The sequence below is a fragment of the Urocitellus parryii genome, chromosome 10 (genome assembly GCF_045843805.1).
Source record: "Urocitellus parryii isolate mUroPar1 chromosome 10, mUroPar1.hap1, whole genome shotgun sequence".
NCBI lineage: Eukaryota > Metazoa > Chordata > Mammalia > Rodentia > Sciuridae > Urocitellus > Urocitellus parryii.
In genome coordinates, this window is record NC_135540.1 from 140,373,112 (window position 1) to 140,391,373 (window position 18,262).

Sequence of the window (18,262 nt, forward strand, 5' to 3'; positions counted from 1 at the left end):
TCTGTAGTTCAGGATTTTGATTTCTAAGTGGCTGGATTGCTTTATCAACATAAATTTGGCACAAAGTTGGGCTGTTAGCCATCCCTTGAGGGAGTACTTTCCATTCATATCTCTGATCAGGACCTTCATGATTCAGTGCAGGGATAGTAAATGCAAAATGTGGACTATCCTCGGGGTGAATTGGAATTGAGAAGAAACAATCTTTAATATCTATAGCTAGAACATGCCAAGTTTTTGGTAGAGCAGACAATTGGGGAATCCCTGATTGAGCAGGTCCCATAATAACCATCTCATTATTAATGGCTCTTAAATCTTGTAATAATCTCCATTTACCAGATTTCTTTTTAATAACAAAAATGGGAGTATTATGGGGAGATACGGAAGGTTGTATATGTCCTTCCGCTAATTGTTGTTTGACCAGATTATGGGCTACTTGTATCTTTTCTTTAGTTAGGGGCCACTGAGGAACTGGTCTTTCTGATTTCCAAGTAATTTTGATTGTCTCAGTGGCCCTTTTTGAAAACCCAATCCATGTTTATTTATCTCTTGATCTATTTGAATTGGTGCTGTTATATCTTGTTCTTGATCTCTTAATCTCTTTTCTTTTCTAAAGCCTTGTTTTGCCCTAGTAGTGGGCGCGTTAGGATTGACGTTATTTGTTAATGTCAATCCTAATTGATCTAGGACGTCTCGTCCCCATAAATTTATGGGGAGATGGTCCAATACATAGGGCTGTATAGTTCCTTCACATCCTTCAGGATCCCTCCAATCTAATACCATTGCACTTCTATGGGGATTAGTTGCCACTCCTAGGCCTCTAAGCGTTTGGGTCGCTTGCTGTAATGGCCAATGCTTAGGCCATTCCTGGCGAGATATGATGCTGAGGTCAGCGCCTGTGTCCAGCAGTCCATTAAAATCATGTCCTTGAATATTTAATTTTAGCATAGGGCGAGAATCTAAATTTAAAGATAGCATAGCCCAATCTACACCTGTGGAGCCTAATCCCTTGGAACCTCTTTCTACATTACAACTGGAAAATTTATCATGTAGGCTTGGTATTATTAATAACTGTGCTATTCTATCTCCTGATGAAATTACTGATATACCTCTTGGAGAACTAGCTATAATTTTTATTTCACCCTCATAATCGGGATCAATTACCCCAGGACTTATCATAAGTCCTTTAAGTGTAGAAGAACTGCATCCTAATAATAAGCCTACTGTTCCCTGGGGAAGAGGTCCTTTTACTCCTGTGGGAATGATTTGAACTCCCATCTCTGGAGTTAATACTGCTCTGGCAGAGGCACAGATGTCCAACCCTGCGCTCCCTCTAGTCTGTCTGATGAGGGATCTGATGGATAATGCGTCCTGGGCACCACCTTGATGGTACTGCTGGGTTCCTCCATTGCCCCGTATATTTGTGGTTTTGGGCCCCGGGGCATTGGGCCCTCCAATTCGTTTTTTGACAACGGGGCCTGATGCCTTTCTCCACGATATCGTGGGTAGACACTTGGTCTTTGTCCATTTTTTGATAACGGAATACCCTCTATGGTGGTTTGAGAATGGCATTCATTAGCCCAATGTCTCCCTCTATGGCATCGTGGGCAAATACCCGGGATTCTACTCTTTTGATACCTAGCTTTGTTAAACCCTCCTCCTATGGGGCAATTTCTTTTAAAATGCCCTTCTTGATTGCAATTATAGCATGTTTTTGGCTTGGTACTTAAAGCCTGTTTTACTTCAGCTGCCATGACTTGTCCTTGTTCATTAATGTCTCTACATAATTTAATATATGTGTTTAAATCTTCCTGTTTCCACGGTCTAATGACCTCTTTGCAGCAACGATTTGCTTGATCGTAAGCCAGTTGTTTTATAAATGGCATTGCCTGTTCTGTGTTTTCAAATGTCTCAGAGGCTGCTTCAATAAGTCTAGCTACAAAGTCAGCGTAGGGCTCATTAACTCCTTGTATTATCTTAGATAGTTGACCTTGAAAATCCCCTTGTCCCTTCAAAGTTTTCCATGCCTTAATTGCATTTATAGCGATCTGAGCGTATACGCCAGGATCATATCTGAGCTGTTGCATTTGCCCTTGAAACTCTTCTTTCCCCAGTAACATTTTTAGGTCTCGTTCAGGGTAACCTGCTTCTGCATTTCGCCTAGCTGTCTCCTTACAAAATTCCTCATTGGCAATTTTCCATAATAAATATTGTCCTCTATTTAGCACAGAATTACACACGTTAGCCCAATCTGTTGGTGTTAAGTTCCAGCTGGTAATAGATTCGACCATACTGACTGTGAAGGGAGCGGCCGGGCCGTAGGCTGCTACAGCTTCCTTTAATTGCTTTATTATTTTGAAATCTAAGGCACGGTAAGCTCGTTCTCTTTCTTCTCCCTGCTCAACTACAGGGCATGCTAGTTTTTGGGGTCCCGCCTCAGGATTCCGTTCATCATCTATGGAGGCAGGTAAAGCTGTTGGTTGAACTATGCCCTCTGGTGGTGGAACGGAGTTGGTAGCAGCCTCCCTATCTGACGACCGTTTTTTCCCTGAGCTTGCCTTCTTCAAATTTTCTTCTATCTGACTAGCTTGAGAGACCTTTTGTTTTGCTTGACCTAATATGTTTTCTGCCATGGCCTGGACCTCTAACAATTTACTTAACAGTTTTTCGGTTTGTTTTTTACTAGATTCTAATCTACTATAAAGGTAACGTAACCCAATAAGATAGGATAGAAGAAAGCCAAAACAGAATGAAACAGAAACGGAGAGGAGGAAAATGATTATGTCAATTTTCTCTCTCTCAGGGCCGAATAACTTCAAACCTTGAGTTAACCATTTTTCCCAATTCGCCTGAAAAAATTGTAAGGCTAGAGAGCCTGAAATAAAAGCAGAATAAATCAAAACAGAAATACCCATTCTGTCGCCTTTCCTTAGGGGCGAGCGATATTACTCACCTTTAAATTTTGGGCGTTCCCAGTACAGGGCCACCAAAATGCCGCAAACTGCCCAGCCCCGGGCCGGCTGAGTCCCGCTGCTGCTGCCGAGCACTGCCTGCGGCACCCCTGCTGAGCGATTCCCTGCTGAGCTGTCAGTGCACGCGGGCTTGCAATCTTGCAACCCGGTTGGGCACAAAAACACAAGCCAGTCAAACTGAGACAAAGTTTTATTTAGAGAGAGGCCGTGTGCGTCCCCTAACAGGTGGGTCCGCCACGTGTGTGTTCTACCTGAGCCGGGGGGGCTTCCACTTCCCCCGGAACACCCTCCTACCATCCTTTTCCAGCCAATGGGAACTCTCCCATTACAAGAGTGACATGAGTAACCTGAGTCCTGAAATGGGCCCAGCTAAACAGCATGAGTCCAATTACCATATGAATGTGAATTGCTGGCTGGCAGTCATTAAATCCAAAGGTGCCTATATCAATATTTTTGCTGTGGCTCCTAACACTTGATGTTCTGTGTTTAATGAGGAAAATAGATTTTTATCATCAAAACTGAAGTAGGGCAGTGCCCTGAACATTTCATTGCCAGTAAGAATAACGTGGTGAAGAATAAAGCACCTATGTTTCTAGAATTGAAGATACGGTCGATTTTGTCTTTATTTGCTTCCTTCCTATTCCTTCAGGATCTGGAGGAATTGGAAAAGGCACTTCAGGTCAAACTGTCGAGCACAGAAACGCCGGGCGCCAGCGACTCTGGGTACGTCACCCTGGCAGACGTGGAGAAGAAGGAGCGGGAGCACAGCGAGCAGCTCCTAGATGACGTGCGTGCGGTGACCCTGCCCTTATGGAAACCCTCCTCTCTAGGACATTGACACCGGCTGGTTAGAGAGGGTGCTGGGAGCAGGTCTGATCCTTGAATTCCCCGGGGTGCTCTGCCCTGGAGGCAGCGATTCGGTTCTCAGGTTCAGACACAGAGAAGGGGTGATTAGGGAGCACAGATTTACAGAGGAGGGATTTTAATTTATATTTTAGAGTGACCTTTCTACCATCCAAGGCAAGGATTGCTCTGGCCCTCAATGTCACCACTGCCCAGGGGTAGAGCAGAGGCCAGCTGCCGACTTCTCAACCCCCAGGCCGGCCTCGGGAAGCATGTCTCTAATTCCAGAGGGGGTGGCTGCCTGAAATCACTCTTTTTTTCTTTCTCTCTCTTTTTTTTTTTTTTGTGTGTGTGTATGTGTGGGTTTCACCTCCCCCTACCACAAATCATATATCAAACGACATTTTCCTGGCTCTTGATTTTGGCCAGTCACTTTGCTGGGCACTGGGGACTCAAAAATCACTTCCATGTGGCTCTGCACAAGAGGTGTCGGGAGACCCACGGTGAGCAGAGGAGAACTTTGCGTTTCCCAGAGCTGTGACAGATGCACAGGAAAGACCAAGACACCACAGGGCCGGGAGTCCTTTCACTCCAGGGCTTGGGGTGTATCCCTAGAGGAAGGGACTGAGAGGCCAGCTGGGGACAGTGTGGATGCTGGCCAGCGGGCATGCAGAGGGGGAGCCAGAAGGAGCTGAGAGCCGGGAGAGCAGGAACAAGCCACAGAGGTCTGGCTGGGGTTTTTCACACACTAGGGAGGTGGGAGTCACGGAGTGGGAAGCAGGGTAGCTTCGTCCTCCTCCTGTGTTCAAAGGACCACAGGGTCTGTGCAGAGGATCATGAAGAGCTGTTGGGCAAACCCAGCAGGACCTCCATGGGGCCAGTGTAGTCAGGACAGAGGTAAGCAAAGGCCTGAGAGCTGCTAGGTGATGCATTGCCGAGTGGCGGGTGGGAGGAAGCAGGAAGCGGGTGTCCAGCTCCACTCTGCAGAAGTAAGGGTCCCAGAGCAGCCAGCCGGGAGGGAGATGGTAAGCCCCGCTGGGAGGTCTCCTGTGGGAGAGGCCAGCATAGAGGGGCTCTGAAGGCCCATGTAAGAAGATGAACGTCCCTGGAGCTGTGGAGAGGCGCTCAGCCAGGTACTCAGCCTGGATTCCTGTGTTGGTGACTCCCCAGCACTGAGTAGAACACCTGGAGAGAGTTCATAGTTTTCATAAGATTCTTGGTGGTGGCGCCAACGCTGGGTGCTGCCAGTACATAAGGTGGAAAGAGAAGGACCAGGAGAGGCAGGGGAGGGGTGTGTGGGCCTGGGAAGAACGGCAGCAAGTCTCATCACAGATGTGTAGAGAACCACGAGAGTCTGGGGAGAAGCCAGTGGACAGCCTGGCCCCAAGGGGGTGGAGGGAAGAGGCCGAGCGGAGGGCGTGGGCCGTGCCTGGGCATGTGGGGGTGTGGCGGAGGGTCTGTATTCTCCCCCATGAGCTGGGCAGTGTGTCATCTGAGAGGTGAGGGGTGAGAGCAGCGAGAATGGGAGAGTGTTGGGGAGGTGGAGGTCCCTGCTGGGCGTGCATAGGAGGTGACCAGTGGCAGACGACAGGTTTCCTAGCTGCGGCCAGGCCCCTACGGTGGCAGGCTGCTTCACCAGGTGCCGGCTCTCTCCTGGCAGGGCCAGGCTGACTCAGAGCTCAGGGTCCACAGTGTTTGGCCCCTCCAGCAGGAAGTGACACATAGGCATCTGAGAGGCCCAGCCGAGATGGAGAAAATCCAGGCAGTGGGCTTAAATTCTGGCTCTGACTCTCCCGATCTCCAGGACCAGAGCCCCTTCCTCCTAGTGCGTGTTATCCAGAAACAAGCCTGTGAGGTGGGCAGCCTGGCCCACACCCGAGTGCCATGCAGCACAGCTGGGATCATCAATCTCAAAGATCAGAGAGGCTCCCAGGTTGCAGATTAAAGCCCCCAAGTTTCTAAGCCATGTGTTGGTTTACACCCTACTCCTGCTAAGATGGAAGGGAGAGAGAATTTACAAGCAATTGATCAGCATCATCTCTGCAAATTGTTCTTACGTACTTTCAGGATAATAACTAATATTTAAATGGCCATTCATGTTTTTATCTCCAACCGTGTTTAATTCCTTTTAAAGACCGGGAAGCTCCCAGGAGCACATTGTTGCGTTTCCTGTGTCCCCAGCTCGTAGTCACAACCAGTGGAAGAGCCCTTAAGTGGGGTGAGCTCATTGCTTTCCTTCCTGATAGGCAGCTCACTGGTGTGCTCTGAAAAGCCATCTCGGAACTGACTGGCACCTGCCACAGGCCGGGGAGGACCCTCGGTAGAGTGTGATCATTCCAGGAGAGACTCGCTGGCATTGCAGAGTGGCCCAGTCTCCGCCTGCGAGGAGGAATGAATTGCAGTTCCCAAACCCGAGCTGTGGAGCCCTCTTAAATAAGTTCTCCCCCCCCCCCCCATCACTTCTTCTCATGCTCATTTCACAGATGGAAGCTTTCTGGAAACAGATGGAAAACATCCAGCACTTTCTTGTGGACCAATTTAAATGTTCCAGCTCCAAAGTGCGGCAGCTCATGACAACGCTGACAGAGACAATGATTGCAGCCGAAGGGCTCTTGTGCACGTCTCAGGACCTGCAGGCTCTGGTAATGTGGGGCCGGGCACTAGGACATTCAAGTGGGGAATCCTGTGGCCCAAACACTTACCCATCCACCCACTCATCCATCTCCTCACCCATCCACACATTCACCCATATGAACGTTCACTCACTCATCCATTTATTCCCTCATCTATCCATCCATTTACCTACCCACCCACTCACCTATCCATTCATCCTCCATTAGTAGAGTAATAGAAGCTCAGAGAGGTTAAATTTTGTGTTTAAAATCATACAAGTCCAGGTGGCTGAGCCTGGATTCAAAGGTGGACCCGTAGATTCCTCTAAGCCAGTGGTTTGCATCTCGGCTACACATCAGAGTCACTGGGGAGTTTTAAACCCCAAGATGCTAGTGCCTCCACTCCAGACCTGAATCCGTGGGGGTGAGGCCCAGGCACAGGCATCTTTTAAAGTCCCTCAGTGATACATGGGCAGTCAGCAGGGAAAGCTGACACTGTATCCATACCAGTGGACATCACCCCTGCTGCTCTGCATCACCATCTGGGGGTTTTAAAACCTGATGCCAGGTTGCACCGCAGCCTGATTAAGCCTGACCTCAAGGTGGAGACCACCTGGGACCAAGCATCAGGACTATTGCAATCTCCAGGTAGTTTCAACATGTAGCCAGGTTTAAGAACCAACACTTAGGGCTATGGACACTCTCAAATCTGCACATTAATCAGGCTCCCAGGTGTGCTCTGTGGTTCAGGAACCTTCTGTGTTTTTCTCACCATGTACATGTAAGGTCTTTGGGCCGAGCGGGCGGGTGCTGGGATTGGCCCAGGGCCTCCTGTGTGCTAGGCAGGGGCTCTACCACTGAGCCACCCACCACTGTCTCCTTGTTTCCTTGGCACCAATAAAGAGGGAGCAGATATTCACAGCGAGCAGGAACAGAGCCAACTAAGTAGCCATGTGACGAACCTAGGATCCTGCCCCAGTGACATGGTGGAGTCCCAAGCTTCCCAGTTGGCCACCCATCAGCAGGTGAAGCCGACATGAGCAGATCATCATAACGATGTATGGAAAGGGTTACAGGCTATGACTGTGCAGAAGAGAGACAACGTCTACTCCATCCCCGGCATCCTGGGTACCAAGAGGAAATATGTAGCCGGGCTCTCAGAACTCGTTCTTGATGAATTCTGGGAGAATCCAAGTTCTCAGGCTGGTGCCTGAGTGGCTCTGCCCAGGCATTTGGACCTGGAATGTGTCACATAGCATCACTCAAAACTGGAAGAGCCCTTAAAGTGGACCCAGAGGTTATCAGGTTCAGTCTCTTGAGACAGACAAGGGGGAGATGGCCATGGATAATTATAGAAATGGTGGTTGTTCATGGAGGATGAACTTCTCTGGCTTTTATTCCAAATGCCTGGCATGTTTTATTTAATGCTCTTAGTGGTCAGGTTAGGAAGCCGTGCCCAGGTCAGCAGCTCTGAGGGACGAGACAAGCTCCAGCGGCGTGGACTTTGATGGCTCCACTACAGCTATTATTGGGAACAGGGGTGGCCCCCGTGCTCCTGCACACTGGTCTCCATTCTCTTCTCTCCTTGAGTCTAAACCCAGAGGTGGCGTTGACCTGCTGAGCCCTGCTCTGGCGAGTGCGGGTCTCTCCGCATCCTCCCTGCTGCCAGAGGCCAGCCTCAGCACCAGCAGCCCTGCTTCCTGTAGAGAGCCGCTTGTCCTCGCGCGCCCCCTAGGGGTCCTGGCTGCTGAGCGTTCACAGCAGGTGTAGGCCTGAGGGAGGAGGGTTCACAGCAAGTGTGGGCCTGGGAATGAACTGCGGGTTCCCTGCATAACTGGATAGCTGGGGGGTCTCTCTCCTTACCCCTTCCACACCTGGTTAGATCAGAAACCAGCAGGACCATGCAGTGGGGACACCGTGACTTAGGTGTGACCCTACCTTCAAGATCTCAGTCCAGCCAGGGACTGCCCTTCTAGCTCAAAGACCTGAGTGGACGGTGCAGGGAAAGTGAGGAGAGGACTGGTCAGGCGGGGAGCAGGAGGAGGCAATGAGAGTGCCCCACGACATCACTTGCATGAGCAAAGCCCTGAGGAAGCTGAGGGCGGGCACCCATAGCCAGGAGCAGGGAAGAGTGCAGAACAAGTCCCCAGAGGCTTGTGTGCCGTGTCTAGGAGATTGGGAGGTTTGGGGCTCAGGGGGGACAGCCACGTTGGAATCTCTGAAAGAACCCCCTGTTGGTGATGTCCGGGCAGAGCAGAGGCAGAGGTGGGAGGTGGGGAGAAGAGACCAGAAGTGGCCTGCAGTGCCAGGCCAGTGGTGTCCCAGCCTGAGCTGGGTGTGACAGTGGGCAGGAGGGAGGGAAATGCAGATCTGGGCTGAGTGGCGCCGTGGTCCCCAGTGCACCTGACCAGCTCTGTTCTCGCAGACGTCAGGACCCACGTTCACCTCTAGTCAGCCTTTCCCACCGTCCTCTTCAGGAGTCCGGTCCTGCTAATGGATACTGTGGGAGGCCAGGCGGGAGCCTGCTGTGAACTCAGGGAGCGGGGCCACTCTTAAAGCCAGCCTTGCCATTTAGAATCCCCGAAACCCCAGGACTCAGCTCTTCAAGGCTCTAAAACCGAGATGTCTGTAGCTTGAATTCTTGTTTTTTCCAGGGCTGTGGAGGCTGTGGGGCCACGTGCCCTGGGGGCAGGGTGACCATAAGGAACATGGGTTTTCCTCCCCTATGTGTGTATGTTGGTCTCCTGCCCATGAGGGCAGCCCTCTGGAGAGCGCTCTCCAGGTGCCAAGTGCACAGTCACCCATGGGTGCCTCCGTGCCCCCTGCAGAGGCATTTCCACCCCTACCTGGGCATCGGGCGCAGGAGGCTCCCAGAGGGTTCAAGGCCGGTGCTCTGGTGGTAGGATCGGAGCCCTAGCCTCCTCCAAAGCTGGACGGAGACTCATGGTGGAGCACTGAGGCCTTGGCTGTTGCACGGGTTTCCCCTGCAGGACGCCCTGGAGAGAGCCATGGGGCGGGCGCACATGGCAAAAGTGATCGAGTTCCTGAGGATGCAGATCCAGGAGGAGACCAAGTGCCGACTGGCCGCCATCTCCCGCGGCCTGGAGCTGCTGAGCGTCCAGGGCAAGCTGTCCGGGCGGCAGAAGGAGGAGCTGCTGACCCAGCAGCACAAGGCCTTCTGGGAGGAGGCAGAGAGCTTCAGCAGGGGTGAGAGGGTGGCCAGGCCCCGGGGGCTAGGGTGACACTGACGTAGAGCTGTGGCCTTGTGGCCCGTCATACCAAGCGCAGGCTGCCTTCCCGTCCTGCCCGGGGCTTGGCTTCCCTCTCTGGAGAGCAGTTAACAAGGCTCCTCCTGAGGTCAGGGTCACCTTCCCATCTAATTCAGGAGGCAAAGGGGAGGGGAGGGCCTCGACCAGAAATGGATGTAGAAGTGCCCAGAAGCCAGCTAGGCGTCTGCTGAGACCACCACCCTGCAGGCCTGGCTCGCCAGCCACAGGGGCGGGGGGAGGCCAGCATGGAGAGGGGGCTGCTGTGCTGAGCTGCATGTCCCCACACCTGCACCTGCCCCAGGGCTGCCCTGGGGGTGGGCAGGGCAGGGGTCAAGCTTAGAAGGCATCCAGGCTGTCCTTGAGGTAGCACAGTAATAGGACCCATTTGAAGAAACCCAAGTCCGTCCCCTGCAGACACCTGGGGACCATCTCCGCCAGCAGCCCCAGCTTCTTTGACCCCTTGGCAGAGTGGCCCACTCCAAGTCCTGGCTAGAGAGTCACTTCCTGTCCTGTGGCTCGTTTCAATCCCAGAGTTTGTCCAGAGAGGCAAAGACCTGGTCAAGGCGTCCCTGGCTCGCCAGGCAGAGGGGACAGCAACGCTCATGCTGGCCCAGGAAGAGGAACGGAGGGGCTTCCTGGCCAACTCCCGCCTGAACTCGGACCCCGAGGAGTTTCTCAAGGTGACCTGCCCTGTCCTCACCTGGCCCTTGGGTGTGGGGGGTGAGCCAGGTGCAGGCTCCGTTCTTCCTCGGGGCTTGGGAGGCACAGGACTCATGAGGCGTGGTGTCGACTGCCTCGTGTTGGTCAGCCGAGTGGCCATAGCCTGGACCCTGTGCCCTGCCTGCTCCCCTGTCATGGAGCCACGGAAGTTGCAGGCTCCTCGCTGGCTGCCAAGGACAGGGAGGGGGAATCTGCAGGAAGCGCGGCTGTGGGTACATCTCAAGGCTCCTGGGGTGGTGGCCCTATGTGGTGGCACCAGTGGAGTGTTGTACGGGTCAGAGGGGACAAGCCTGTGCCCATGTATGTGTGAGGCCCTCACCCAGGACTGGCCCAGGGACAAGGTGTGGGTGCTGGTCAGCCTCCCCAGGTGTGGGTGCTGACTCTGCTGCCAGGTAGCAGGGAGCTTGGACACCTGCCTACCCGCCCCTGGCCTCGTGTCACAGTGTTGTTAGGGCTGAGGCAGGTGAGGGGCAGCCCCGGCCCAGCCGTCTCCGGGTCCCTCTGCCCCACATTAGCACTGGCTCAGCTTGGCTCAGATCTGCTCAGGGGCTGGCGGGACAGTGTCTGGTCCAGCCTCAGCCCAGAACCCAGGCACAGAAGTCACTGGGGGCCAGCAGCACCTCAGTGAGAGGCCTCAGGAGGGGACGCCCCAGAGAGCAGAGGCCCCCACTGCAGTGTCCCCTCCCAGGGCCATTCCGAGAGGGGTCCACTCTCTGTCCTTGCCCCACCAGAGTCTCTGTCACATCAGAGGCCTCTGAGGCCCTGCTGGCCTGCCCATTTCCCTAAGCAGTCCTGCCTGATAGCTGACCACACTGACCGCTCACGGTCAGTATCACCCCCTGCGGGATCCCTGGGGTAGACCCTAGCAGCATGAGTCAGAGAAAGATGGCCGGGGACAGGAGGCCAGGACAAAGAGTGACAAGGGTGACCAGTGGGCCTCTGCACGTGGGGAATAGCGAAAGACAACTCTGTGGTTCCCTGGAAGTCAAATGTGCTGGTCCCGGCCTCAGCCACAGTTTGTAAGCCACACAAGCTGCGCTACCGTTCTGGGCCTCAGATTCCCTGTGCACAAACCGAGGTGAACATCCCTCCCATCTGGAACCACCAGGATAAGTTGAGAGTTTTTCTAGAAGAAATTAGGGCTGCATTTTCCACCAGACCCAGTTCCTGTTTTAATCACAGGCCTTTCACGAGGTCCTGGAGCGGCAGAGGCTGATGCGAAGTGACCTGGAGGAGGAAGAGGAAGTCAGAACCACAGAGGCCATGGCTGCCCTCTGCCAGGTGGGTGGCCTCAGCTACTGGCAGAGAAACCTCAGGTTTTGTATGGGCAAGAGCCGCACATCCTTGGGCAGGGACCCAGGCAGGCTCAGGGTGACCAGGAGGTCACATCCCTGCTGGGTGCTCTCGGGCAGCTGGTCCAGCCCTGCCATCTGCTCACTGATGGAGCCCTGCCTAAGGGGCTGCCAGAGCTATGGGAAAGCTGTGTGAGGGCCGGGGTGAGTACCCCAGGGGGTGGCACGGGGGTGGGGGGGGAGAGGCAGGGGTCGGGAGCTGGTCAGCATCCGGTGTCTTCTCCGTCCTGTTAATGTGGCACATTGGATTGATGCCGGTAATGGTGATTGCATGTGAATTTAGAACTTCTTCATTTTCTCTGGTGAATTTAACTGTTCCAACTCTCCCTTCTCTTTGGGACTCCATTAAACTTTTAGACGTTCTTGTTCCTTCTGTACCACCATCTACACCATATTTTCCATCCTTTAGGATCTCTTTGCTTTGTTTTTGGTAGTTTTTTTCTCCCAGTGCATAATTCTCTCTTCAGCTACATCTAAACTACATTTAAACCCATATGCCGAGTTCTTAACACTGGACATGTTTTTCAATTCTAGAGTTTCCAGTTGGCTCTTTTTTAACTTAACACTATTACTTTTTATAATTTCTGAGTCTTTCCTTAAAGGTTCAAAAGCAGACTTTAGCACAATGAGTATAGGAAGCATTGGTACATGAAGTCTGTGTCTTGTATTTATACTTTGCACTACCTGTGGGCTTGCTCTGCCTGTCTACTGTTTGTGTGGCTTTATGGTTAGAGCGTCCTGCCTCCTCGTGTTGTCTTGTCTTCTGGGTATTTTGTGTAGATATTCCAGGTTTGCACATTTACTTGTAGAATGTGCCAGTATACAATGATGTTCTCTTTCTCCAAAGGGGAGTTTCTCTGGCTTCTGCCGTATGGTCGGGCTTCTAATGACCCAGTGTCACCTTCATTCGAAATCAAGGCTTGAAATGTCCTAGACGTGCCAGTCAGGTTTTCATTTTGTAACAAACACCTGAAAACAAACAGCTTTTAAAAAGGAGACGTGTGTCTTGGCTCCCAGTCCAGAGGTCTCCTCTGTGGTCAGTGGGCCCCATTGCTCTTGGCCTTCGATGAAGCAGCACCTCACGGGGAGCTGGGAAGCAAGGACGTGGGGAGAACAGTGTCCCACATTCCTTTCACGGGGACGTCTCCAGTGACTTAACACATGCCCTGAGGCCCACATCTTAAAGACCCCACCGCCTTCCAAGAGCACCAAGCCAAGGACCCACCTTTAACACCTGCTCTTTGGGGACATCCCAAGTCCAAACTGCTGAGCTGGGCAGCCAAATGACCGGATGCAGGTTGCAGCCTGGGGAGGTCCATGTGGACTGGTTCCTTCCACGTCACCCTGGTCTCTCCAGTGCCGTTTCTCCAGGTCCCAAGCCTAAGCATGAAGGGCCAGGTCCACATGATGGGCCACCACGCCAGCCTCCTTCCCCTGCAGCTCAGGCTGTCCGAAGGCCTGCCAGGCAGCTCAGCCAGCTCTGCTGGGCAGGCCCCGGGGAGAGGCAGTTATCCATGTAGCATATTAGCTAGGAGTATGAGTTCCAGAGTTCAGTGGCCAGGGCCCACCATCTGCAGACTGTCCATTCTTTGCCTCTGCTTCCCCATCTGTGAAATGGTGGAACTGTAACAGAGCCCCTGCGTTAGACTGGCATAAGGATTGAGTGAGATTCTAGATGAACGGGGTTGATGACATTCTTTGGCAGTGGTAAAAGTTCATCAATACTGATGACTATAATTATCACTGGCCATTTGCCAGTCACTCTGCTGGACCTGCACATGAAGAGGTAGCAAGAGAAAACTTTGCACAATGGTCCCCGCTCATCTTCAAGGGCTACATTTCAAGAACCCCTGGGATGCCCAAAACCTCAGATGATGAAGAATCCTGTATATACTATGCTTCCTTCTATACATACACACCTCTGATGAAACTTAATTTATAATTTAGGCATAGTAAGAGATTAATAACAATAACTAATAATGAAGTGGAATAAATTAGGCTCAGTAGGAGATTAACAACAATAACTAACAAAAAAGTAAGATTATAAAAACATACAGGAATAAAAGTTTTATGATTATACTCTCTTATTGCACCATCATCATCCTTCTCCTCACAATGATGTGAGATGACACAATGTCTATGTGAGGAGCTGAGTGACACAGGCATTGTGACATAGTGCTAAATACTACATAAAGACTACCTGAACACAAGCACTGTGATTCTGCAACAGTGCATTTGATAAGAAAGACACTGATGGACCTACTGACTGGTGGGTGGGTAGCATATACAGCATGGATACACTGGACAAAGACATGATTTACATCCCAGGCAGAATGGAGTTGGACAGCATGATATTTCATTATAATACTCAGACCAAAGTGTAATTTAAAAACTACCCATTGTTCACCTCTGGAATTTTTCATTTGATAATTTTGACCCATGGTTGACCACAGGTAATTGAGACTGTGGAAAGGAAAACTTAAAGAGGGAGTATGGTACTTCAGAAGGTCTAGTCCATGAGAAGGATGATCAACCAGGGGCTAGGAGGGGTGTTAAGTGCTGGAGGGTGGCAGTAAAGAGAAGTGCCCAGGACCACCAGGTGGGTGATTCCCCAGGACAGCTCACACAGCTCAGCGCATGGTGCACCCATGGCTGAGATTTGTTAACAGTGAGAGGATTCAAAGCAAAACCAGCAAAAGGGAAGGGTGTGTCGGTGAAATCCAGGGGGACTCTGGTATGAGCTTCTGAGTCCACTCCCTGTGGAATCCCATGGCTTGGACCTCATTCCCAGCAGTGAACTGTGACAGCATATGCCAGGTGATGTCTACCAGGGAGCTTGCCTGCACTCCGGAATCCAGGATGTGGTCAGGGTCAGTCCAGGGGTGCCCTCTGCCCGGGGTTCACCACAAGTGAGGTGTGTAGCTCAACCACTTGCACCCTGTCCAACCTGTGGCCAGGGGTCTTGCCAGTGAAGGGAACTTGGAAATGAGCTTGGAACAGATGAGGGATTCCTGGATAGGGAAGGGAGTGGACATGAGTCCTGTTGGTGCATGAAGCATTTGGGGACTGCAGCCAGCTGCTGGGATGGGAAGGATGCGAGCCGCAGCTGCAGACCTGAGGAGGACCAGCCTCTGCTGACCAGGAGCTGTGGTCCAGGGAGGGTGGTAGTGAGATGGTGGTTCAGATGCTGGTGATCAGAAAGCTGTGGGAGCCCAGGGTCAGAAACGCCCATGTTGGTCTCCGTGGCCTAAGGAAGGCTCCGTAAAGAGAGGACTGTGTGCAGGGGAGCTGAGAATGTGTGAGGGCCTGCTCCAGTTGTGCGGTGCCTGCAGGCGGGGTGAAGGGCGTGCATAGCAAAGCAGGCGGTGAGAGGCCCCTTATGTGTGAGCTGACACGCAGCACGCGTGTTGATGAGCATCATACCCATGTGGTATGATATGATATGGAAGTGGAGAGGGAGACCAACATTGTAGAAGTGGCCATCTTTGTGCCGGGAGGGTGAGGAAAGATGTTGTCGGGAGACCTAGTGCCTTCCAGCAGAACCTGAGTGGTTTGGTGTCTTAAATGTGTTAAACATACTGTTATCTGCAGTGTGAGGATTTTTCATAACTTAAAGGAATGCATTTTTAGAAAGCGACTGGGGTCAGGGAGGTAGGACGAGGCAGCAGAGGACCCCTGGGGCCGGATCCAGAACTGCCTGGAAGCCCCGCTGGGTAGTTTCCACTGTGAGGGAATGAGGGTCTTTCAAGTTAATTGAGCCTGGAGGCTCATGAAGATCTGAGGTTCTGACTTCCTGTGCCTGGAGGGGGAGGGGGGGAGGAAGGGGGAGGGACGGGCCTGTGAATCTAGGAGGGGACTTGGGAGGCCCGGGTGGGGGGTAGAGGAGATGCAGAGACTAAGGGCTCTGGGGGTCAGGAGGCAGGCTGAGGCTGGTGGGGGTGGGCAGAGGGCGGGAAGACTGGGCTTGTGCCTGCGCATGTGTGCCCGCGCGCATGTATGGACATGCGTTGGTGTGTTCACGTGTGTGTGCGCACTAGTGTTAACTGCAAGTGGAGACCTACGTGCATGCCTGTGTGAGAATGCCTGAGTGTGTTCGTGTGTGTTTGTGTGCACACACGTGCACAGGCGATGGAGTCTTCCCGACTCTGGGTCTCGCGGGCATGGGAGGCAGAGGCCCACAGAGGTGGGCTGGGCCGGGGCAGGGCAGGACGTGACCCCGCCCTGGTGTGGTTCTCTCTTCAGGAGCTGTACCGCGGCACCATGGGCACTTTCCAGGGCTGTGTGGATGCCCTGTTCCTGCAGACGCTGGGCGCCCGCGGCCTCCCCAGGGCGGAGTGTGAGGCCCTGATGCAGGAGGTCCAGGAGGACGCAGCACGGCGGCTGGGCAGGTCTGATCGCTTCCGGAGGCGGCAGTGGGGACTCCTGCAGGAGCTGCTGGAGCGAGACCAGCAGGTGGGCACCCTGGTGTGGGATGAGGGGAGTTTTGAACCAGGAGGGATGGTGGGCTGGGTGTGGGCATCCCCAGCACGTCCTCAGGCGCTCCGCAAAGACCCTTGCTAGTCTTGGCCACACCCACCCAGGGGCAGTGTGAGAGCCAGAGCCAGCTCCTCTAGGCAGAGTCGGGAGACGGGTGTCAATCCTGAGGCTTCAGGAAGAAAGGCGGGCATTCAGGTGGTGGGAGGGCAGCGCATCAGGCATGTCCACATCCCAGTGCCAAACCGTGGACCTGTGTGACCTCACATGGCCAAAGGGACCTTGTGGTTGTGATTAATGATCTTGAGACAAGGACGTCATCCTGGATTGTCCAGCTGGACCAAGGTCACCCTAGGGCCCTCGTGAGAGGGAGCAGAGCATGAGGACCAGAGGAGGAAACAGGAAGGTGTGAGCAGAGCTCCGAGTGGCACAGCGTGAGCCTGGGGACACTGGCAGCTTGTCTAGAAGCAGAGGACAGGTCCCCCACCTCAGGAGCTTCCTGCCCAAACTGGCCGTGCGGCACCTCGATTTCAGCCCGTGAAGACCCCTGTGATGACTCTGACCTCGGAGCACCTGCTGCAGCAGTTTCTACGGCTCTAAGCCACAGAGGCGGTGAGCCACAGCAGCCATGGGAAACTCACAGTGGACATTTTTATTTTTAAAACATTAAAAACTGTTAAATGAAAGAAGGAACCCCTGACCTGGCCGTCCCCAGCCTCCGGCGCGTTTCTTTCTCCCTTGCTTCCTGCAGCCTGGGGGCTGAACGGCTCAGGTGCTTGCTACCTCAGGACTCCAGGAGTCGGCAGTGGCCAGGTGACAGCCCTGACAAGGTGTGGCACCACGAAGAGCTTCTTGTCCCCAATGCCAAAGCCAGGTTGTCCCTAATGCTAAAGCCAGGTGGCTGGTGTTCCCGTTCTTCCTGCCTAGGACATGGACACTCCTTGCCCTGACTAGAGCCCTCAGCTGGGGCCCTCAGGAGTGAGCAGGGGACAGCTGGAGTCCCTGAGGAGTGAGCCACAGCCCTGCCCTGGACCACCGCCCCGGGTGCTTGTTTCCACTGGGTGTTCAGTTGGGTGCAAAAGGCCACAAGAAGGGATGCCTGTGACCGGGGCTCTCTGGAGAGCTGGGAAAGTGCACGGGAAACACAAGAGCTGGGCAGACATGGCCTCCAGGAGCCGCGGGGCAGCACGGGGCGGGTTTCCTGCTGTCTGGGTTGGTGGACCCTCTGATTCACCTCGGCCCTGTCAGCTGGTGGCCATGTTGCCCTGCGCCAGCACCTGCCCCTCTCCTGCACTTGGCTCCGAGTCCTCCGAGGACCCCTCCCCTGGTTTGTTTGCACGCTCTGATTCAAGGCTCCGTGGCCTGGATGTAGTGGGCGCTCTGGAAGGACTACGTCCATCTCCAGCAACAGCAGTGCAGCTATGGTCACCCTGACCCTGTCTGTGTCCTGCCAGGAATCTAAATGAAGTCAAGTCATCCAATTCACCACACCCAGACCTTTCTGTTTGCAGTCTGGTGAGTGGGGAAGCCAGGCCTTGGAGAGCTGGCAGGTGAGTCAGTGTCTGGCACTCACCACGGTTGAGAGGCCTGGAGACCACCAGGGCTTTACAGAAAGGCCCCTGACCTGGAGCGCAAGCCCAGGGTGTGAGTCAGGGCAGACACACCAGGCTGGAGATGGCCAGTTAGTTGACCTCCCAACTCTGCTATTGCATGGCTTACAGAATGTCTCAGAACCCCAGCTTGTTTGACAACTAGGCCCAGAACACCCAGCAGGTTGCCATAAGATCATGTGAAGAGCTCTTGCAGAGCGTCCCTGTGGTCACCTGATGACGTGGGCATGGAAAGAATCCTGAATTTCATTTCCCACAAAATGCCCACGATTCGGCCACCACTCTCTGGTCACATTATTTAAGTACCAGCTTACGACTGGCTCTTTTTTGTCTTTTATGAATTTATTGGTGACTTATGATAGTGATTCTCCCTGGGCTTGTGGGGAAGTTTCTCAAGAGGAGTTTTGCATTTGA

At 53.2% G+C, this 18,262-nt stretch overlaps 1 protein-coding gene across 3 annotated transcripts in view; it reads left to right on the forward strand.

Annotated features, from left to right (window-relative positions):
- Positions 1-18,262, forward strand: part of Evc (EvC ciliary complex subunit 1) — a 61,325-nt gene that overhangs the window by 25,584 nt on the left and 17,479 nt on the right. For all 3 annotated transcript variants that reach the window (XM_026395344.2, XM_077803208.1, XM_077803210.1), the window contains exons 7-12: positions 3,619-3,756; positions 6,296-6,454; positions 9,415-9,631; positions 10,225-10,373; positions 11,596-11,694; positions 16,008-16,217. In XM_026395344.2, the coding sequence (XP_026251129.2) occupies positions 3,619-3,756; positions 6,296-6,454; positions 9,415-9,631; positions 10,225-10,373; positions 11,596-11,694; positions 16,008-16,217 (972 nt within the window). The remainder of the gene's footprint in view (positions 1-3,618; positions 3,757-6,295; positions 6,455-9,414; positions 9,632-10,224; positions 10,374-11,595; positions 11,695-16,007; positions 16,218-18,262) is intronic.